Source organism: Babylonia areolata, chromosome 28 (genome assembly GCF_041734735.1).
Source record: "Babylonia areolata isolate BAREFJ2019XMU chromosome 28, ASM4173473v1, whole genome shotgun sequence".
NCBI classification, from domain to species: domain Eukaryota; kingdom Metazoa; phylum Mollusca; class Gastropoda; order Neogastropoda; family Buccinidae; genus Babylonia; species Babylonia areolata.
Window position 1 is genome coordinate 23495838 of NC_134903.1, and position 17182 is coordinate 23513019.

The following is a 17182-nucleotide window of genomic DNA, read 5'->3' on the forward strand; positions in this document are numbered from 1 at the left end:
TCTCTGTCAGGTTTAGATTACGGTATAAATGTGTAAGGGGTTCATATTGATTTTCCCGTCTTTCCTTTAATGTAAGAAGTGGTAATTTACCTCTCTGCCAAGTTTAGATTACGGTATAAATGTGTAAGGGGTTCATATTGATTTTCCTGTCTTTCCTTCAATGTAAGAAGTGGAAATTTACCTCTCTGCCAAGTTTAGATTACGGTATAAATGTGTAAGGGGTTCATATTGATTTTCCTGTCTTTCCTTTAATGTAAGAAGTGGAAATTTACCTCTCTGCCAAGTGAGGGGTTGATATTGATTTTCCTGTCTTTTTTAAAATGTAAGAAGTGGAAATTTACCTCTCTGCCAAGTTTAGATTACGGTATAAATGCGAAGAGCGATACGAAGAGAAGCAACGCGCACTCACTGTCAAGACACGACTCAAACCGTTACAACTGTCATCTTCTTCATGTCTTCTTGTCCACACTGAAAGACAATCTAAATCACACACACACACACACACACACACACACACACACACACACACACAAAAGGAGCAGCTTAACATAAAACCACCCGACCGCATTGAAAACCCTCAATAGAACATAACAAAACAATAGCGTAGACCTAATTATACATAAATACATATATGACTACATGAACAAACGCAGAACTACACGAATAAATGAATAATCAATCAAACACTTACACACATAAAGAATTATATGAATATACATTTATTTTTAAATGACAAAACATGATTAAATGAATAGCAGTCAAATTTATAACCATACAATTAAATTATTTTTTTCAAACAAATGAGAAAATGCTACGTTTCCTGGCATCCAAAAATATTGAGAAGTGCAATGGCGGGAACCCTACAGTGACCGGCACAACGCAGCAGGTAAAGCCCTGGGCCCCAGTGATACAACACCAAGGAGCAGAGGATTTCACAGGTGCTGTCCGGTACACGTGCACTCATGCCCCCAGACCGTCAGGTGGACATCACGCCGATGACTTGATCAGCTGGTCTGGATGCTCTGAAAACAGAACACGGTTAGTGTGGTTACCTTGTATGGCACACACACACACATACACGCGCGCGCGCGCGCACACACACACACAGTGTCTCACACACACACACACACACACACACACACACACACACACACACACACACTGTCACACTTGATCAGCTGGTCTGGATGCTCTGAAAACAGAACACGGTTAGTGTGGTTACCTTGTATGGCACACACACACACGCGCGCGCGCACGCACACACAGAGTCACACACACAGAGTCACACACACACACACACACACACACACACACACACACACACACACACACACACACACACACTGTCACACACACACACACACACACACACACACACACACACACACTGTCACACACACACTGGATCAGCTGGTCTGGATGCTCTGAATACAGAACACGATTAGTATGGTTACCTTGTATGACATATGTGGAGGGGTTGGGGTCGGGAGGGGGCAGGTGGAGAGGGGACGTGCATGTGTGTATGTGTATGAAAGATATAGCACAGAGAGTCAGAGACAGACAACGAAAACAAAACTATCATCATCATCATCACTACCGTCACCATCATCATCTCTGAATGAAAGTGGCGATACCTTGCGAGCAAACTCGGGCAGACAGAAAGCAGCGCGGTGGATGTCGGGATTGTAGTAGCGCAGCGCCATCTGGCTTCTCTCCCCTGCACTGAGCACTCTCCTGGGCTCCGCGAAGTTCACTGACTGCGGTGGTTGGAAACAATACGTCGTCATGTGACGTTGGTGGGGAAGTGTGTGTGTGTGTGTGTGTGTGTGTGTGTGTGTGTGTGTGTGTAAGAGAGAGAGAGAGAGAGAGAGAGAGAGAGAGTGTGTGTGTGTGCGTGTATGCGTGTCTGTGAGTGTGAGTGAGAGTGAGTGAGTGAGTGAGTGAGTGTGTGTGTGTGTGTGTGTGTGTGTGTGTGTGTGTGAGTGTGAGTGAGTGTGTGTGTGAGTGAGTGAGTGAGTGAGTGAGTGTGTGTGTGTGTGTATGTGTGTGTGTGTGTGTGTGTGTGTGTGGTATGTGTGTGTGCGTATGTGTGTGCGTGTGTGTGTGTGCGCGCGCGCGCGCGCGTGTGTGTGTGAGTGTGTGACTGTGTGTGTGTGTGTGTGCGTGCGCGTGTGTGCGTGTGCATGTGTGTGTGTGTGTGTGTGTGTGTGTGTGTGACTCTGTGTGAGTGTGTGTGTGTGTGTGTGTGTGTGTGTGTGTGTGTGTGTGTGTGTGTGTGTGTGTGTGTGTGTGTGTGTGAGTGTGTGGTGTGTGGTGTGTGTGTGGTGTGTGTGTGTGCGTGTGTGTGGTGTGTGTGTGTTGTGTGTGTATGTGTATGCGTGTGTGTATGTGTGGTGTGTGTGTGTGTGTGTGTGTGTGTGTGTGTGTGTGTGTGTGTGTGCCTTCAGTCAGTAGTGCTGCACACCGTACCTCTTAGAATCATGAAATAACTGACTTTTCACACACACACACACACACACACACACACACACACACACACACACACACACACACACACACACACACACTAACAGTAACACTAACACACACACATACAACGTGGCACACACACACACACACACACACACACACACACACACAGTAACACACTAACACACATACTAACACTAACACACACACACATACAATGTGGCACACACACACACACACACACACACACACACACACACGCTAACACACGTAAAAGCCCACTTGTGTACATGCGAATGAACGCAATAGTTCCAGCCCAGGAACGAAGAAGAAGAAGAAGAAGAAGAAGAAGGAGGAGGAGAACAAGAAGAACAAGCAGCAGCAGCAGCAGAAGAAGAAGTGAAGATGAAGACCGCGGCACTGAACTGACGGGGTCAGGACTGCACAGCAGAAATCCGATCTGTCCGCTGGGGTAGGTGGGAATGGTGGTGAAGGCGTAGGCCACAGAGGGGAAGAGGGAGCGACAAAACTGCTGCATGCTGCCGATCAGCTCCAGGTGCAGCCACAGACTCTCCCCTGTCAGTTAAAAATAGAAATAATAACGATACACGTGCATGGACTCTCCTTTATCAGTTAAAAATAGAAATAATAATGATACACTTGCAGACACAGGCTCTCCCCTGTCAGTTAAAAATAGAAATAATAATGACACACGTGAAGACACAGGCTCTCCCCTGTCAGTTAAAAATAGAAATAATGATACATGTTCAGCCTGTGTCAGTTTAAAATATGAATGATAATAATACTCAGTTAGAAATAGAAATAATGATACATGTGCAGCCTGTGTCAGTTAAAAATAAAATGATAATACACGTGCAGCCTGTGTCAGTTAAAAATAGAAATAACAATAATACACGTGCAGCATGTGTCAGTTAAAAATAGAAATAATGATACACGTGCAGCCTGTGTCAAATAAAAATAGAAATGATAATAATACACGTGCAGCCTGTGTCAGTTAAAAATAGAAATAATAATAATACACGTGCAGCCTGTGTCAGTTAAAAATAGAAATAACAATAACACACGTGCAGCCTGTGTCAGTTAAAAATAGAAATAACAATAATACAAGTGCAGCCTGTGTCAGTTAAAAATAGAAATAACAATAATAATACAAGTGCAGCCTGTGTCAGTTAAAAATAGAAATGATAATAATAATACAAGTGCAGCCTGTGTCAGTTAAAAATAGAAATAATAATAATACACGTGCAGCCTGTGTCAGTTAAAAATGGAAATAACAATAATACACGTGCAGCCTGTGTCAGTTAAAAATAGAAATGATAATAATAATAGAAGTGCAGCCTATGTCAGTTAAAAATAGAAATAATAATAATACACGTGCAGCCTGTGTCAGTTAAAAATAGAAATAACAATAATACACGTGCAGCATGTGTCAGTTAAAAATAGAAATAATAATAATACACGTGCAGCCTGTGTCAGTTAAAAATAGAAATAAAAATAATAATCGTGCAGTCTGTGTAAGTTAAAATTAGAAATAACAATAATACACGTGCAGCCTGTGTCAGTTAAAAATAGAAATAAAAGTAATACAAGTGCAGCCTGTGTCAGTTAAAAATAGAAATAACAATAATACACGTGCAGCCTGTGTCAGTTAAAAATAGAAATAAAAATAATACAAGTGCAGCCTGTGTCAGTTAAAAATAGAAATAACAATAATACACGTGCAGCCTGTGTCAGTTAAAAATAGAAATAACAATAATAATACAAGTGCAGCCTGTGTCAGTTAAAAATAGAAATGATAATAATAATACAAGTGCAGCCTGTGTCAGTTAAAAATAGAAATAAAAATAATACAAGTGCAGCCTGTGTCAGTTAAAAATAGAAATAACAATAATACACGTGCAGCCTGTCTCAGTTAAAAATAGAAATAAAAGTAATACAAGTGCAGCCTGTGTCAGTTAAAATAGAAATAATAATAATACACGTGCAGTCTGTGTCAGTTAAAAATAGAAATAACAATAATACACGTGCAGATACAGGCCCTCCCCTGTCGGTCACAATGAGTAGATACATAAATAGATAAATAATGTAGAATAGAATAAAATGATATGAAATAATGAATGCTCACAATACATGTGCAGCCACAGGCTCTCCCCTGTCAGTCGAATAAACAAACAACAACGATAACAACAAAAAAACAAACAAACAAACAAACAAACAAAACACACACAAAAAAAGGACAAAAAACAAAACAGAAAAAAACACACCTGGACCCAACAGGCTCTCCCGTCAGTCTAACAAACAAATAATAATAATAGAAAATGATGATGATGATTAAACACATGCACATATCAATCAATCAATAAATATCAATAAATATTACCCAGACAAAATCAACAACAAAACACAAAAACACCAACAAAACAACACTGAATGACCTTGACTGCAGATGACTCCCCCCGGAGCCAGAGCTTCTTTCATCAGCTGGTAGTACCGCTCCTCGAACAGCGAGCAGGCCGGACCTGCCCACAATGCATTGTCCAGTCCTCAGCCTCTTCCTCGTCATCACAATCTTCACCATAGAAAGGATTCATCTTTATCTTCAATATCCTTTGTCAGCAGAAAAGTAACAGCGGGTGAAAACATTTCTCGGACAGCGAACAAGCCTGACTTGCCCACAAGTATGTACATTGTCCAGTCCTCATCCTCATCGTCGTCCTCATCAGAATCTTCACCATAGAAAGGATTCATCCTAATCTTCAACATCAGTTGTATTGTATCGTATTGTATTGTATTGTATTGCTCTTTTTGTCACGATACATTTCTCTGTGTGAAATTCGGGCTGCTCTCCCCTGGGATAGTGCGTCGCTGCACTGAGAGCGCCACCCATGTTTTTGTATTTTTTCCTGCTTGCAGTGTTTTTTTGTGTTTTTTTTTTTAATTTTTAAAAATATATTTTATTTGTTTTCCTATCGAAGTGGATTTTTCTACAGAATTTAGCCAGGGACAACCCTTTTGTTGCCGTGGGTTCTTTTACGTGCGCTAAGTGCGTGCTGCACTTGGTACCTCGGTATATCGTCTAATCCGAATGACAAGCGTCCAGACCGCCACTCATGGTCTAGTGGAAGGGGAGAAAATACTGGCGACTGTGCCGGGATTCGAACCAGTGCACGCAGATTCTTTCGCTTTCTAGGCAGACGCGTTACCTGTAGGCCATCACTCTACAATTGTCGGCAGAGCAGTGACAGTGTGTGATAACATTTCTTGAACAGCAAACAGGCCGAACCTGCCCACAATTTAATTAATTCTGCATCCTCGTCCTTATCATATTCTTTGTCATAAAAATCATTCTCTCTCTCTCTCTCTCTCTCTCTCTCTCTCTCTCTACTGTATATTTACTAACACCATGCTTTCATTTTATTAAATATTGTGTAGTGCAGACCCTATTCAGGGCGGGGACTGGATGTAAAAAAGCACACCAGTGCTTATCTGTTATCCTCGAAATAAAGAATTTGTCTTGTCTTGTCTTGTCTTGTCTTGTCTCTCTCTCTCTCTCTCTCTCTCTCTCTCTCACCGCCTCCTTCCCTTTCTACAACTACATGTATAAACTGACCAATCGGGTCACTGGAATCGGTGATGATGACGTCAAACGTGGCCTTATGTTCCTCCATGAAGTGAACACCATCTTTCACATGGAGCCGAAGGCGAGGGTCCGAGAACCCGCAAGCCATGTTGGGAAGGAGCTGCTTGCTGACCTCTATGACCATCTGACCACAGGCAACAATAGGACATCACTGGACATTGTGTAATATGACCATCTGACCACAGGCAACAGTGGACACTACTGTGCAATGTGTAATATGAACATCTGACCACAGACAACAGTGGACACTACTGTGCAATGTGTAATATGACCATCTGACTACAGGTAACAGTGGACACTACTGTGCAATGTGTAATATGACCATCTGACCACAGACAACAATAGGACATCACTGTACATTGTGTAATATGACCATCTGACCACAGACAACAATAGGACATCACTGTACATTGTGTAATAGGACCATCTGACCACAGACAACAGTGGACACTACTGTGCAATGTGTAATATGACCATCTGACCACAGACAACAATAGGACATCACTGTACATTGTGTAATAGGACCATCTGACCACAGACAACAGTGGACACTACTGTGCAATGTGTAATATGACCATCTGACTACAGGTAACAGTGGATACTACTGTGCAATGTGTAATATGACCATCTGACCACAGACAACAATAGGACATCACTGTACATTGTGTAATATGACCATCTGACCACAGACAACAATAGGACATCACTGTACATTGTGTAATATGACCATCTGACCACAGACAACAATAGGACATTACTGTACTACAGTGTAATATGACCATCTGACCACAGACAACAGCGGACATTACTGTACTACAGTGCAATATGACCATCTGAGCGCACGCAAGTATTGGAATTGTATTTACAGCATGGGGTATTAGGTTCTGAAAGCTTGCCTGGCATGATGAGTTTATGTACTAGTCAGACCTGATTTACTTCCTTCCTCATTTACTGAATGTCCGTTGTGCCCTCTGACATGTGAGGCAGCAACATTTTTTCTGTTGCTGTTTCCGTAACTTTTTGTTTTTTGACGGGACCGTTTTGTCCGGATTGGGCGGCCCTACCAGGAGCAACAGCTTCCAGGGACATAACTCTAGGGGTCTTTGAGGCACACAAGACGCCCCCTCCCCCCACCCCATGCAAGACGCCCCTCACCCCCCCTCTCCCCCTATGCAAGACGCCCCCTCACCCACCCACCTTCTATGCAAGACGCCCCCTCACCCATCCCTCTGAGACACGCAAGACGCCCGCTCCCCCCACCCCATGCAAGACGCCCCCTCACCCACCCACGCTATGCAAGACGCCCTCTCACCCACCCACCCTATGCAAGACGCCCCCTCACCCACCCACCCTATGCAAGACGCCCCCTCACCCACCCACCCTATGCAAGACGCCCCCTCACCCACCCACCCTATGCAGGACGCCCCCTCACCCACCCACCCTATGCAGGACGCCCCCTCACCCCGCCCCCCTATGCAAGACGCCCCCTCATGCACCCCTCTGAGGCACGCAAGACGACGTCTCCCCCCCATGCAAGACGCCCCCTCCCCACCCAAGCAAGACGTCCCCTTCACTACCCCCTATGCAAGACGCCCCCTGCCCTCCCCCCCCCCCCCCGCAAGACGCCCCCTCACCCACCCCGCCACGCAAGACGCCCCCTCACCCACCTCACCCGATGCAAGACGCCCCCTCACCCACCTCACCCGATGCAAGACGCCCCCTCACCCACCTCACCCGATGCAAGACGCCCCCTCCCCCACCCACCCTATGCAAGACGCCCCCTCACCCACCCAATGCAAGACGCCCCCTCACCCACCTCACCCGATGCAAGACGCCCCCTCACCCACCTCTCTGAGGCACGCAAGACGCCCCCTGCCCCCCTCACACGCAAGACGCCCCCTCCCCCCCACGCAAGACGCCCCCTTGTCCCCCTCCCACGCAAGACGCCCCCTCACCCCCCCTCACCCTATGCAAGACGCCCCCTCACCCACCCCTGAGGCACGCAAGACGCCCTCTTGGCCCCTCCCCCCACGCAAGACGCCCCTCCCCCCCCCCCACGCAAGACACCCCCTCCCCCACCAAACCCACCACCAAGGCAAGTTGGCAGTCTTTCGGGCATCTGTCTACAAGCGGTGAAAGTCCGGGTTCCCAGATGTTTATCTTATAATCATTGTTCACGTTGAAAACGGACATCTGTATCTACACGTATGACCTTTATATAATGGGTTGTTATAATGCACTCTGATTGCTTAACACAGGGTCGAAAAAATGCGAACAGTTAACATCCGTATGAGGGAAAGTGGTTTCAAAAATGAACACACGTCACTACAATGATGACTTACGGCAGTGGTCTCATTCCTGGGCTGTGTAAAATGCTGGTTTATATAATTCAAACATGTTGGAGTGGGGGGAGAGGACAGGTGTGTGCGTGCGTGCGTGTGTGTGCGTGCGTGCGTGCAATCGTGTGTGTGTGTGTGTGTGTGTGTGTGTGTGTGTGTAAGCATGAGCAACATATCGGCGAGCATACGTGCGCGCGAGGGCATGGGTGTGTGTGTTCGTATGTACTCACCTCATCGATTTCGCACATGTCTATCTGCTCCACCTGTGAGTGTTTGAGGATTTCTCTGACCACGCCCCCATCCCCTCCACCAATCACAAGCACCTGCTCACATGTCAATCAAAACGAAGATGTGCAACCACGTTACGCCTCATCACACACACACACACACACACACACTCCGCCACGCTCAACCCCCCCTTATCCCCAACACACACACACACACACACACACACACACAAAATAGAGAGAGAGAGAGAGAGAGAGATTGGGAGAGAGGGAGGACTCAAGATTCAAATGGTTTGATGAATCAAGCAACATGCTGATGTCGCCATGTGGAAAACACGCTTCCTCCCTTCCCTCCCTCCCTCCTACACATTAACTCTTTCCACAACATTCTTTTGCACTTCACAAGGGATGCAAAACAATATCTATCGGTGTATATAAGCACAATCTTCGTGTTCTACTGCTAAGGTTCGTATTTATGTAAATCGCTTCCACCGACCCGATTTTATGGTGAGAGAGAGAGAGAGAGAGAGAGACAGACAGACAGACGATTCAACCATCAATAAACCAACCAACCAATCAGCGAACCAACCAGCTAATCAATTAATCAATCAACCAGCCCACCAACTAACAAATCAGCAAGCCGCCAAGCAATCAATCATCCAATAAACAACTTACCGACCGACCATCAATAAACCAACCAACCACTCAGATTCAGATTCAGATTCAGATTATTTATTCATTAATAGGCCTAGGCCCCTTATGAAGGGGTAAGTGACAATATAAGTAATAACAAACAAAATGAAAATATATAACCAACCATAATAAGTACACATATTACATAAACGCTGCAATGAAGTACAGCATCTTAAGATGTCACGATATCCCGAAATTTAAATGCCTGGTGTAAAAACAGTGCCAGATTCCATATATCAGCATGTCTCGTGGATGACAATAATAAACTCAGTTTGAATAAACATGGCTGTCGATAGTACTTAGGTGGTATATATTTTTCTCTAATTCTACAAAGAGCTGGACAACGAAAAACAAAATGTACCTCGTCTTCTTTGTCTTCTTTACATAGTGGGCAAATTAAATCATTGTCAGTAAAATCTCTGTATCTATAGTAATGTGTAGCTAAATCTGACACGCCTAACCTAAATCTTGTTGTTACATACTTCAAATACATGTCCATGTTACATACCAAGTACTGTTTAACATCATGCGTATGTCCAAAAGTTCTATAGAAACTAAATCTTTCACTGTTTTGAATATGGTAATTCCAGTCCTGCCATCTACAATCAATTCAGCGTTGCCGGAAAAGTCTTACAAACTGATGTATATTACCAACACCTTGATTCAACCATACATCACCAAATCCATATCTAAATAAACAAATACGTACATCTGTGACCCAATTTCTCTTTCCCCTAATATCTAACTCATACATCATTTTGTAAGCTCTATAAGGTATTCTATAATCTTCCATTTGTAACAACTTAAGCCAATAACGTTTACACTGTATAGCAGAGTTAATATATATCGGATGTCTATTTGTTTCACCATAAACAAGATCATTAGGTGTACGCAGATCTACGCCTAGAAATTTCTTCAACGCAAACAAGTGCACAGATTCACATTCCAACGCGGCTTTATGCAGACCCCATAATTCAGAACCATATTGCATGACGGGTTGTACCTGAGCATCAAAAAATTTCAAAAACAATTGTAGAGAAGTATTATTTAACGAAGATAATCTTTTTATAACACACAATAAGACATTTTTGGCCCTGCTAGCAAGATCTTTACAAGCAGAAACAAAGCTCAAACGTGTAGTAAAATTTATCCCCAAATATTTATAAACATTGACAACAGGCATTGTAATACTATCATAAAACCATCTTTCCCGTGAACTTAAATATCCCCCCTTTCTAAATACAATGATATTACTCTTACACATGTTGACTTTCAGTTGAAGGGAACTTGCTGCACGTTGTAAGTTATTCAGCTGAGTCTGTAGACCAACAATAATTTCTGACAAAAGTACAACGTCATCTGCTAATAACAAGATAAATAATTCAAATGCATCAAAAGAAAAAGTGGCACCATGTCTTCCGTTATTAATAACATCAATGGCCAGTTCATTTATGAAAAGGGAGAACAACACTGGACTGCACACATCACCTTGTTTTACTCCAGCTGTACAGGCTATATAATCTGTCAACTGTGCACCACATCTAACTACATTTTACGGTATCATAAATACCCCGAATACACTTATACAATTTACCTCTTATACCATTTTTCAACAATATTGGCCATAGCAGATGTCTGTTTATGGAGTCGAAGGCTTTCTCGAAATCAATGAAGGCTACATAAAGTTTACGATTATTAGAAAATTGCTTTTGTACCAGTGCCAAAAGAGCAAACATATGATCTGTTGTTGAATATCCTTTCTTAAGGTGGGTCTCCGGTAATGTCATTTTCTTGTACCCATTCTTGTATTCTATTATTTAATATTGTACTAAACATTTTGCTACTTATATCACTAAGACAAATGCCCCTATAGTTATTTGGATTGTTGACATCTCCTTTCTTTAAAAGAGGTAAAATAACTGATTCTGTCCAGCTTTGAGGAAAGATACCCTTGTCAAATAGTGTATTAAATAATTTAACAAAAAACTGTATAACATGGTCATTTGAATTCTTATACATTTCACCAATAATACTATCCGGCCCAGCAGCTTTACGATTTTTCAGTTTCCTCATTGAATATAATACTTCCTCCCTAGAAATTGGACGGTTCATATAGTCATTAGACTCAACATACTGAACATCCCCATTTACATTACCACTAGCTGTATCTTTTTCTAACAAAGTTTTAAAGTGATGAAACCATGTGTCGATACTGATGTCATTTCTTGGTTGTTTTATTTTAAATGAGGTTTTGTGAACAGCTTCCCAGAACTCTTTCTGGTTCTGTATGGATGTGACAAGTTGATCTAACAATGCATCGTTAAACTGTTTCTTTTTTCTTTTCAACATTTTTTTGTATTCACGTTTGACTTGATTATATTCATGGCAAACATTCCCATCCAAAGAACGTCTGCATTTCGCTAATAGTCTTCTTACTTTTCTTTTTTCAATCTTACACTCTTGATCGAACCAATCATCAAACTTTCTGTTATTACCAATATAGATACGTTTCTTCATGCAGTCAGCACATTCTCTCATACATTCATTAAACTTAACAAGAGCTTCGTTAACATCAACATCAATTAAATTTATCGCCTTATCAGTTTCAGTACTTATTCCTTCTGTGCGTAAAAGATCATTAAATATATGAGCATTGTTATCATTCCATACAAACTTCTCCAAAATTTGATCAGTACATACTGTATCACATATATTTTCATTAGGAAAAGTAACACTTGCAGTAACAGGCATATGATCAGAATCTATCCGTTCGCAAACATTCAGCACACATGCATCACACACAATGGAAAAAAGCTCGTTTGAAAAAATACAGTAATCAACAACACTACTCCCTGTATCAGAAATATATGTGGAGCGACCTTCCAGGTCGCCATTACATATTCCATTCAAAATAGTTAAACTTAATCAGTCATCCAACCAACCACTCAGCCAACCAGTCAATCAGTCATCCAACCAGCCACTCAACCAGTCAATCAGTCATCCAACCAGCCACTCAGCCAGTCAATCAGTCATCCAACCAACCATTCAAACCAGCAGCTAAACAGTCAACCAACCATTCAAACCAGCAGCCTAACAGTCAACCAACCATTCAAACCAGCAGCTAAACAGTCATCCAACCAACCATTCAAATCAGCAGCTAAACAGTCAACCAACCATTCAAACCAGCAGCTAAACAGTCAACCAACCATTCAAACCAGCAGCTAAACAGTCAACCAACCATTCAAATCAGCAGCTAAACAGTCAACCAACCATTCAAACCAGCAGCTAAACAGTCATCCAACCAACCATTCAAACCAGCAGCTAAACAGTCAACCAACCATTCAAACCAGCAGCTAAACAGTCAACCAACCATTCAAACCAGCAGCTAAACAGTCAACCAACCATTCAAACCAGCAGCTAAACAGTCAACCAACCATTCAAACCAGCAGCTAAACAGTCAACCAACCATTCAAACCAGCAGCTAAACAGTCAACCAACCATTCAAACCAGCAGCTAAACAGTCAACCAACCATTCAAACCAGCAGCTAAACAGTCAACCAACCATTCAAACCAGCAGCTAAACAGTCAACCAACAGTCAACCAACCATTCAAACCAGCAGCTAAACAGTCAACCAACCATTCAAACCAGCAGCTAAACAGTCAACCAACCATTCAAACCAGCAGCTAAACAGTCAACCAACCATTCAAACCAGCAGCTAAACAGTCATCCAACCAACAAATCAACAGGCAGCAAAACAACCAGTCATCTAACCAACCAATCAACCAACTAGTCAATCAATCGACCAACCAAACAATAAACCAGCACCTAAACAATCATCCAACTAACAAATCAACCGACTTGTCAATCAACCAACCAACCAACCGATCAGCCACCCACCACACCAGTCAACCAACCAATCAATCAATCAAAGAGGAATCACCCTGCGCGGGTGGGGGTGGCTGAAGAGGGGCAGATGGGCGATCATTTCCTGGTAGGAAAACTCATCCCGTTCTGTGCACTGAATCACCCCGTCCAGAACCAACACGTTGCCATAGTTTTTGCTGAAAAAGGCGCAGTGACTCATCGTTGTGTACGGCGTTCCAACTCCGTCAAAAACAAATAAAAATAACAAAACAAGAAAAAAAAGAAGGGATGGAAGGATCGAAAGAAAGAAAGGAACTAAGACATGAAGAGAGAGAGAGAGAGAGAGAGACAGACAGACAGACAGACAGACAGACAGACACAGAGAGAGAGAGAGAGAGAGAGAGAGAGAGAGAGTCAAACAGACAGAGAGACAAAGAGACAGAACGTACGAACGAACTTTGTTTGATGTGAGAGAGACTGACAGACAGACAGACAGACAGAGACAGAGACAGAGAGAGTAAGGATGGAATTCAAGGAGGGAAGGGTGAAAGGAAGAAGAAATCAAATGGTTACTCATTTTATAACACAACGAACTAACCAGCAGCATTGTATAAAATCACAATGATTATTCACAATCACCGAATGTAAATTTTCTGAACGCAGCAAGATCACAACTCAGTAAAAGTGCAATCAAAAATACTACGAAAATAAAAGTGCAACAGGAATACTAGGAAATAAAAGTGCAATGCAACAAGAAAACTACGAAATAAAAGTGCAATGCAACAAGAATACTACGAAATAAAAGTGCAACAAGAAAACTACGAAATAAAAGTGCAATGCAACAAGAAAACTACGAAATAAAAGTGCAACAAGAAAACTACGAAATAAAAGTGCAATGCAACAAGAAAACTACGAAATAAAAGTGCAATGCAACAAGAAAACTACGAAATGAAAGTGCAATGCAACAAGAAAACTACGAAATAAAAGTGCAATGCAACAAGAATACTACGAAATAAAAGTGCAACATGAAAACTACGAAATAAAAGTGCAATGCAACAAGAATACTACGAAATAAAAGTGCAATGCAACAAGAATACTACGAAATAAAAGTGCAATGCAACAAGAATACTACGAAATAAAAGTGCAATGCAACAAGAATACTACGAAATAAAAGTGCAATGCAACAAGAATACTACGAAATAAAAGTGCAACAAGAAAACTACGAAATAAAAGTACAATGCAACAAGAATACTACGAAATAAAAGTGCAACAAGAATACTACGAAATAAAAGTGCAACAAGAATACTACGGAATAAAAGTACAATGCAACAAGAAAACTACAACATAAAAATGCAATGCAACAAGAATTCTACGAAATAAAAGTGCAATGCAACAAGAATACTACGAAATAAAAGTTCAACAAGGAAACTACGAAATAAAAGTGCAATGCAACAAGAAAACTACGAAATAAAAGTGCAACAAGAAAACTACGAAATAAAAGTGCAATGCAACAAGAATACTACGAAATAAAAGTGCAATGCAACAAGAAAACTACGAAATAAAAGTGCAATGCAACAAGAAAACTACGAAATAAAAGTGCAATGCAACAAGAAAACTACGAAATAAAAGTGCAATGCAACAAGAAAACTACGAAATAAAAGTGCAACAAGAATACTACGAAATAAAAGTGCAATGCAACAAGAAAACAAGAGAGGCAAAGCCTGCAAGTCTCACTTGTGATACACTTTTAAAAAAAAATCCAAGCTTTTTATGTATTGAGTATAATTTCAAAATGTAATGTTTAAGATGAGAAAGATCAGTTTAAAGCGAATTAAGTCCCCTAGCATTAATTACAGAGTAATTTCCCTTTTTTACTATCTGCACCAAAACGTTTGCAAAATAAATAAAACTTCCATGCTTAGCAAAAGAAGTTCCTGTTTGAACAAAATATGATAATAATGGCTGCTCTTGTTGTTGGGTCAGAATATCAGATCAAAGTGCCAAGTTTAGAGAATACAAAAAATATAAATATAACAGTAAATGCAGTTTGCATATAATTAGGCTTCATTTTTTAATTTTTTTGTGCCCATCCCAGAGGTGCAATATTGTTTTAAACAAGATGACTGGAAAGAACTGAATTTTTCCTATTTTTATGCCTAATTTGGTGTCAACTGACAAAGTATTTACAGAGAAAATGTCAATGTTAAAGTTTACCACACACACACACACACACACACACACACACACACACACACACACACACACACACACACACACACACACACATACACACACACACAGAGGCAACCGAACACCGGGTTAAAACATAGACTCACTTTGTTTTCACAAGTGAGTCAACAACGAAATAAAAGTGCAACAAGAATACTATACTACGAAATAAAAGTACAATGCAACAAGAAAACTACGAAATAAAAGTGCAATGCAACAAAAATACTACGAAATAAAAGTGCAATGCAACAAGAATACTACGAAATAAAAGTGCAACAAGAAAACTACGAAATAAAAGTGCAATGCAACAAGAATACTACGAAATAAAAGTGCAATGCAACAAGAATACTACGAAATAAAAGTGCATTGCAACAAGAATACTACGAAATAAAAGTGCAAAAAGAAAACTACGAAATAAAAGTGCAATGCAACATGAAAACTACGAAATAAAAGTGCAACAAGAAAACTACGAAATGAAAGTGCAATGCAACAAGAATACTACGAAATAAAAGTGCAACAAGAAAACTACGAAATAAAAGTGCAACAAGAATACTACGAAAAAAAAGTGTAATGCAACAAGAATACTACGAAATAAAAGTGCAACAAAAAAACTACGAAATAAAAGTGCAATGCAACAAGAAAACTACGAAATAAAAGTGCAATGCAACAAGAAAACTACAAAATAAAAGTGCAATGCAACAAGAATACTACGAAATAAAAGTATCAACTGGACAAAAACAACAACAACAGCAAACAAAAAACAAAAAAACAACAACAAAAAAACAAACAACAACAACAAAAAACAAACAAACAGACGTTGAGGTCAACTATCTCAGTGATGTTTCTGTTGTTGCTGTCGTTATTGTTGTTGTTATGTCATTTTTTGTCAAATGATTGTGTAACAAGTACATCACCTTATGGCAAGGGGCTCTGTGTAACGTTTACAACATGTGTTGAAACAATTTACATTCATTGCAGACGGTGACAGACGACAGAAAATTAATCGAATATTTCGCGCACGCGCACACACACACACACACACACACACACACACACACAACGGGAAATGAACAAACAATTAGGCATGGACATGAAATAATTAACAAATAGTAAGAGTTACTCCATTCACAATTATATATATACAACGATTACAATTAAGACGTTAAAAGAAAGTGGCAGCAGCAGCAGGAAAAGCAGCAGCGGCAGTAGTAGTAGTAGTTGTAGTAGAGGTAGCAGCAGCAGTAGTAGCTGTAGCAGCAGCAGTAGTAGTAGGAGCAGTAGTAGCAATAGCAGTAGTAGCAGCAGCAACAGCAGTAGTAGCAATAGCAATAGCAGCAGCAGCAGCAGCAGCAGTCGTAGCGATAGCAGTAGCAGCAGCAGCAACAACAGCAGTAGTAGCAATAGCAGTAGCAGCAGTAGCAGTAGCAGCAATAGTAGCAATAGCAGTAGCAGCAGTAGTAGCAATAGCAATAGCAGCAGCAGCAACAGCAGTAGTAGCAATAGCAGCAGCAGCAATAGCAGCCGCAGCAGCAGTAGTAAGATAGCAGTAGCAGCAGCAGCAACAACAGCAGTAGTAGCAATAGCAGTAGCAGCAGTAGCAGCAGCAGCAGCAGCAATAGTAGCAATAGCAGTAGCAGCAGTGGCAGCAGTAGCAGCAGCAGTAGCAGCAATAGCAGTAGCAACAGTAGCAACAACTGCA

At 41.3% G+C, this 17182-nt stretch overlaps 1 protein-coding gene across 2 annotated transcripts in view; it reads right to left on the bottom strand.

The window, feature by feature from the left end:
- Nucleotides 1–632: 632 nt before the first annotated feature.
- Nucleotides 633–17182, bottom strand: part of LOC143301952 (spermidine synthase-like) — a 17636-nt gene continuing 1086 nt past the window's right edge. Inside the window, exons 2-8 of one of the 2 annotated variants that reach the window (XM_076616427.1) lie at nt 13331–13451; nt 8700–8792; nt 6101–6254; nt 4926–5009; nt 2900–3045; nt 1635–1757; nt 633–1022 (exon numbers count right to left, since the gene is read on the bottom strand). In XM_076616427.1, coding sequence (XP_076472542.1) covers nt 1005–1022; nt 1635–1757; nt 2900–3045; nt 4926–5009; nt 6101–6254; nt 8700–8792; nt 13331–13451 — 739 coding nt within the window. In that variant the 3' untranslated portion in view covers nt 633–1004. Of the gene's footprint in view, nt 1023–1168; nt 1193–1634; nt 1758–2899; nt 3046–4925; nt 5010–6100; nt 6255–8699; nt 8793–13330; nt 13452–17182 lie in introns of those variants that run through there. The other variant, XM_076616428.1, reaches the window with a different exon arrangement.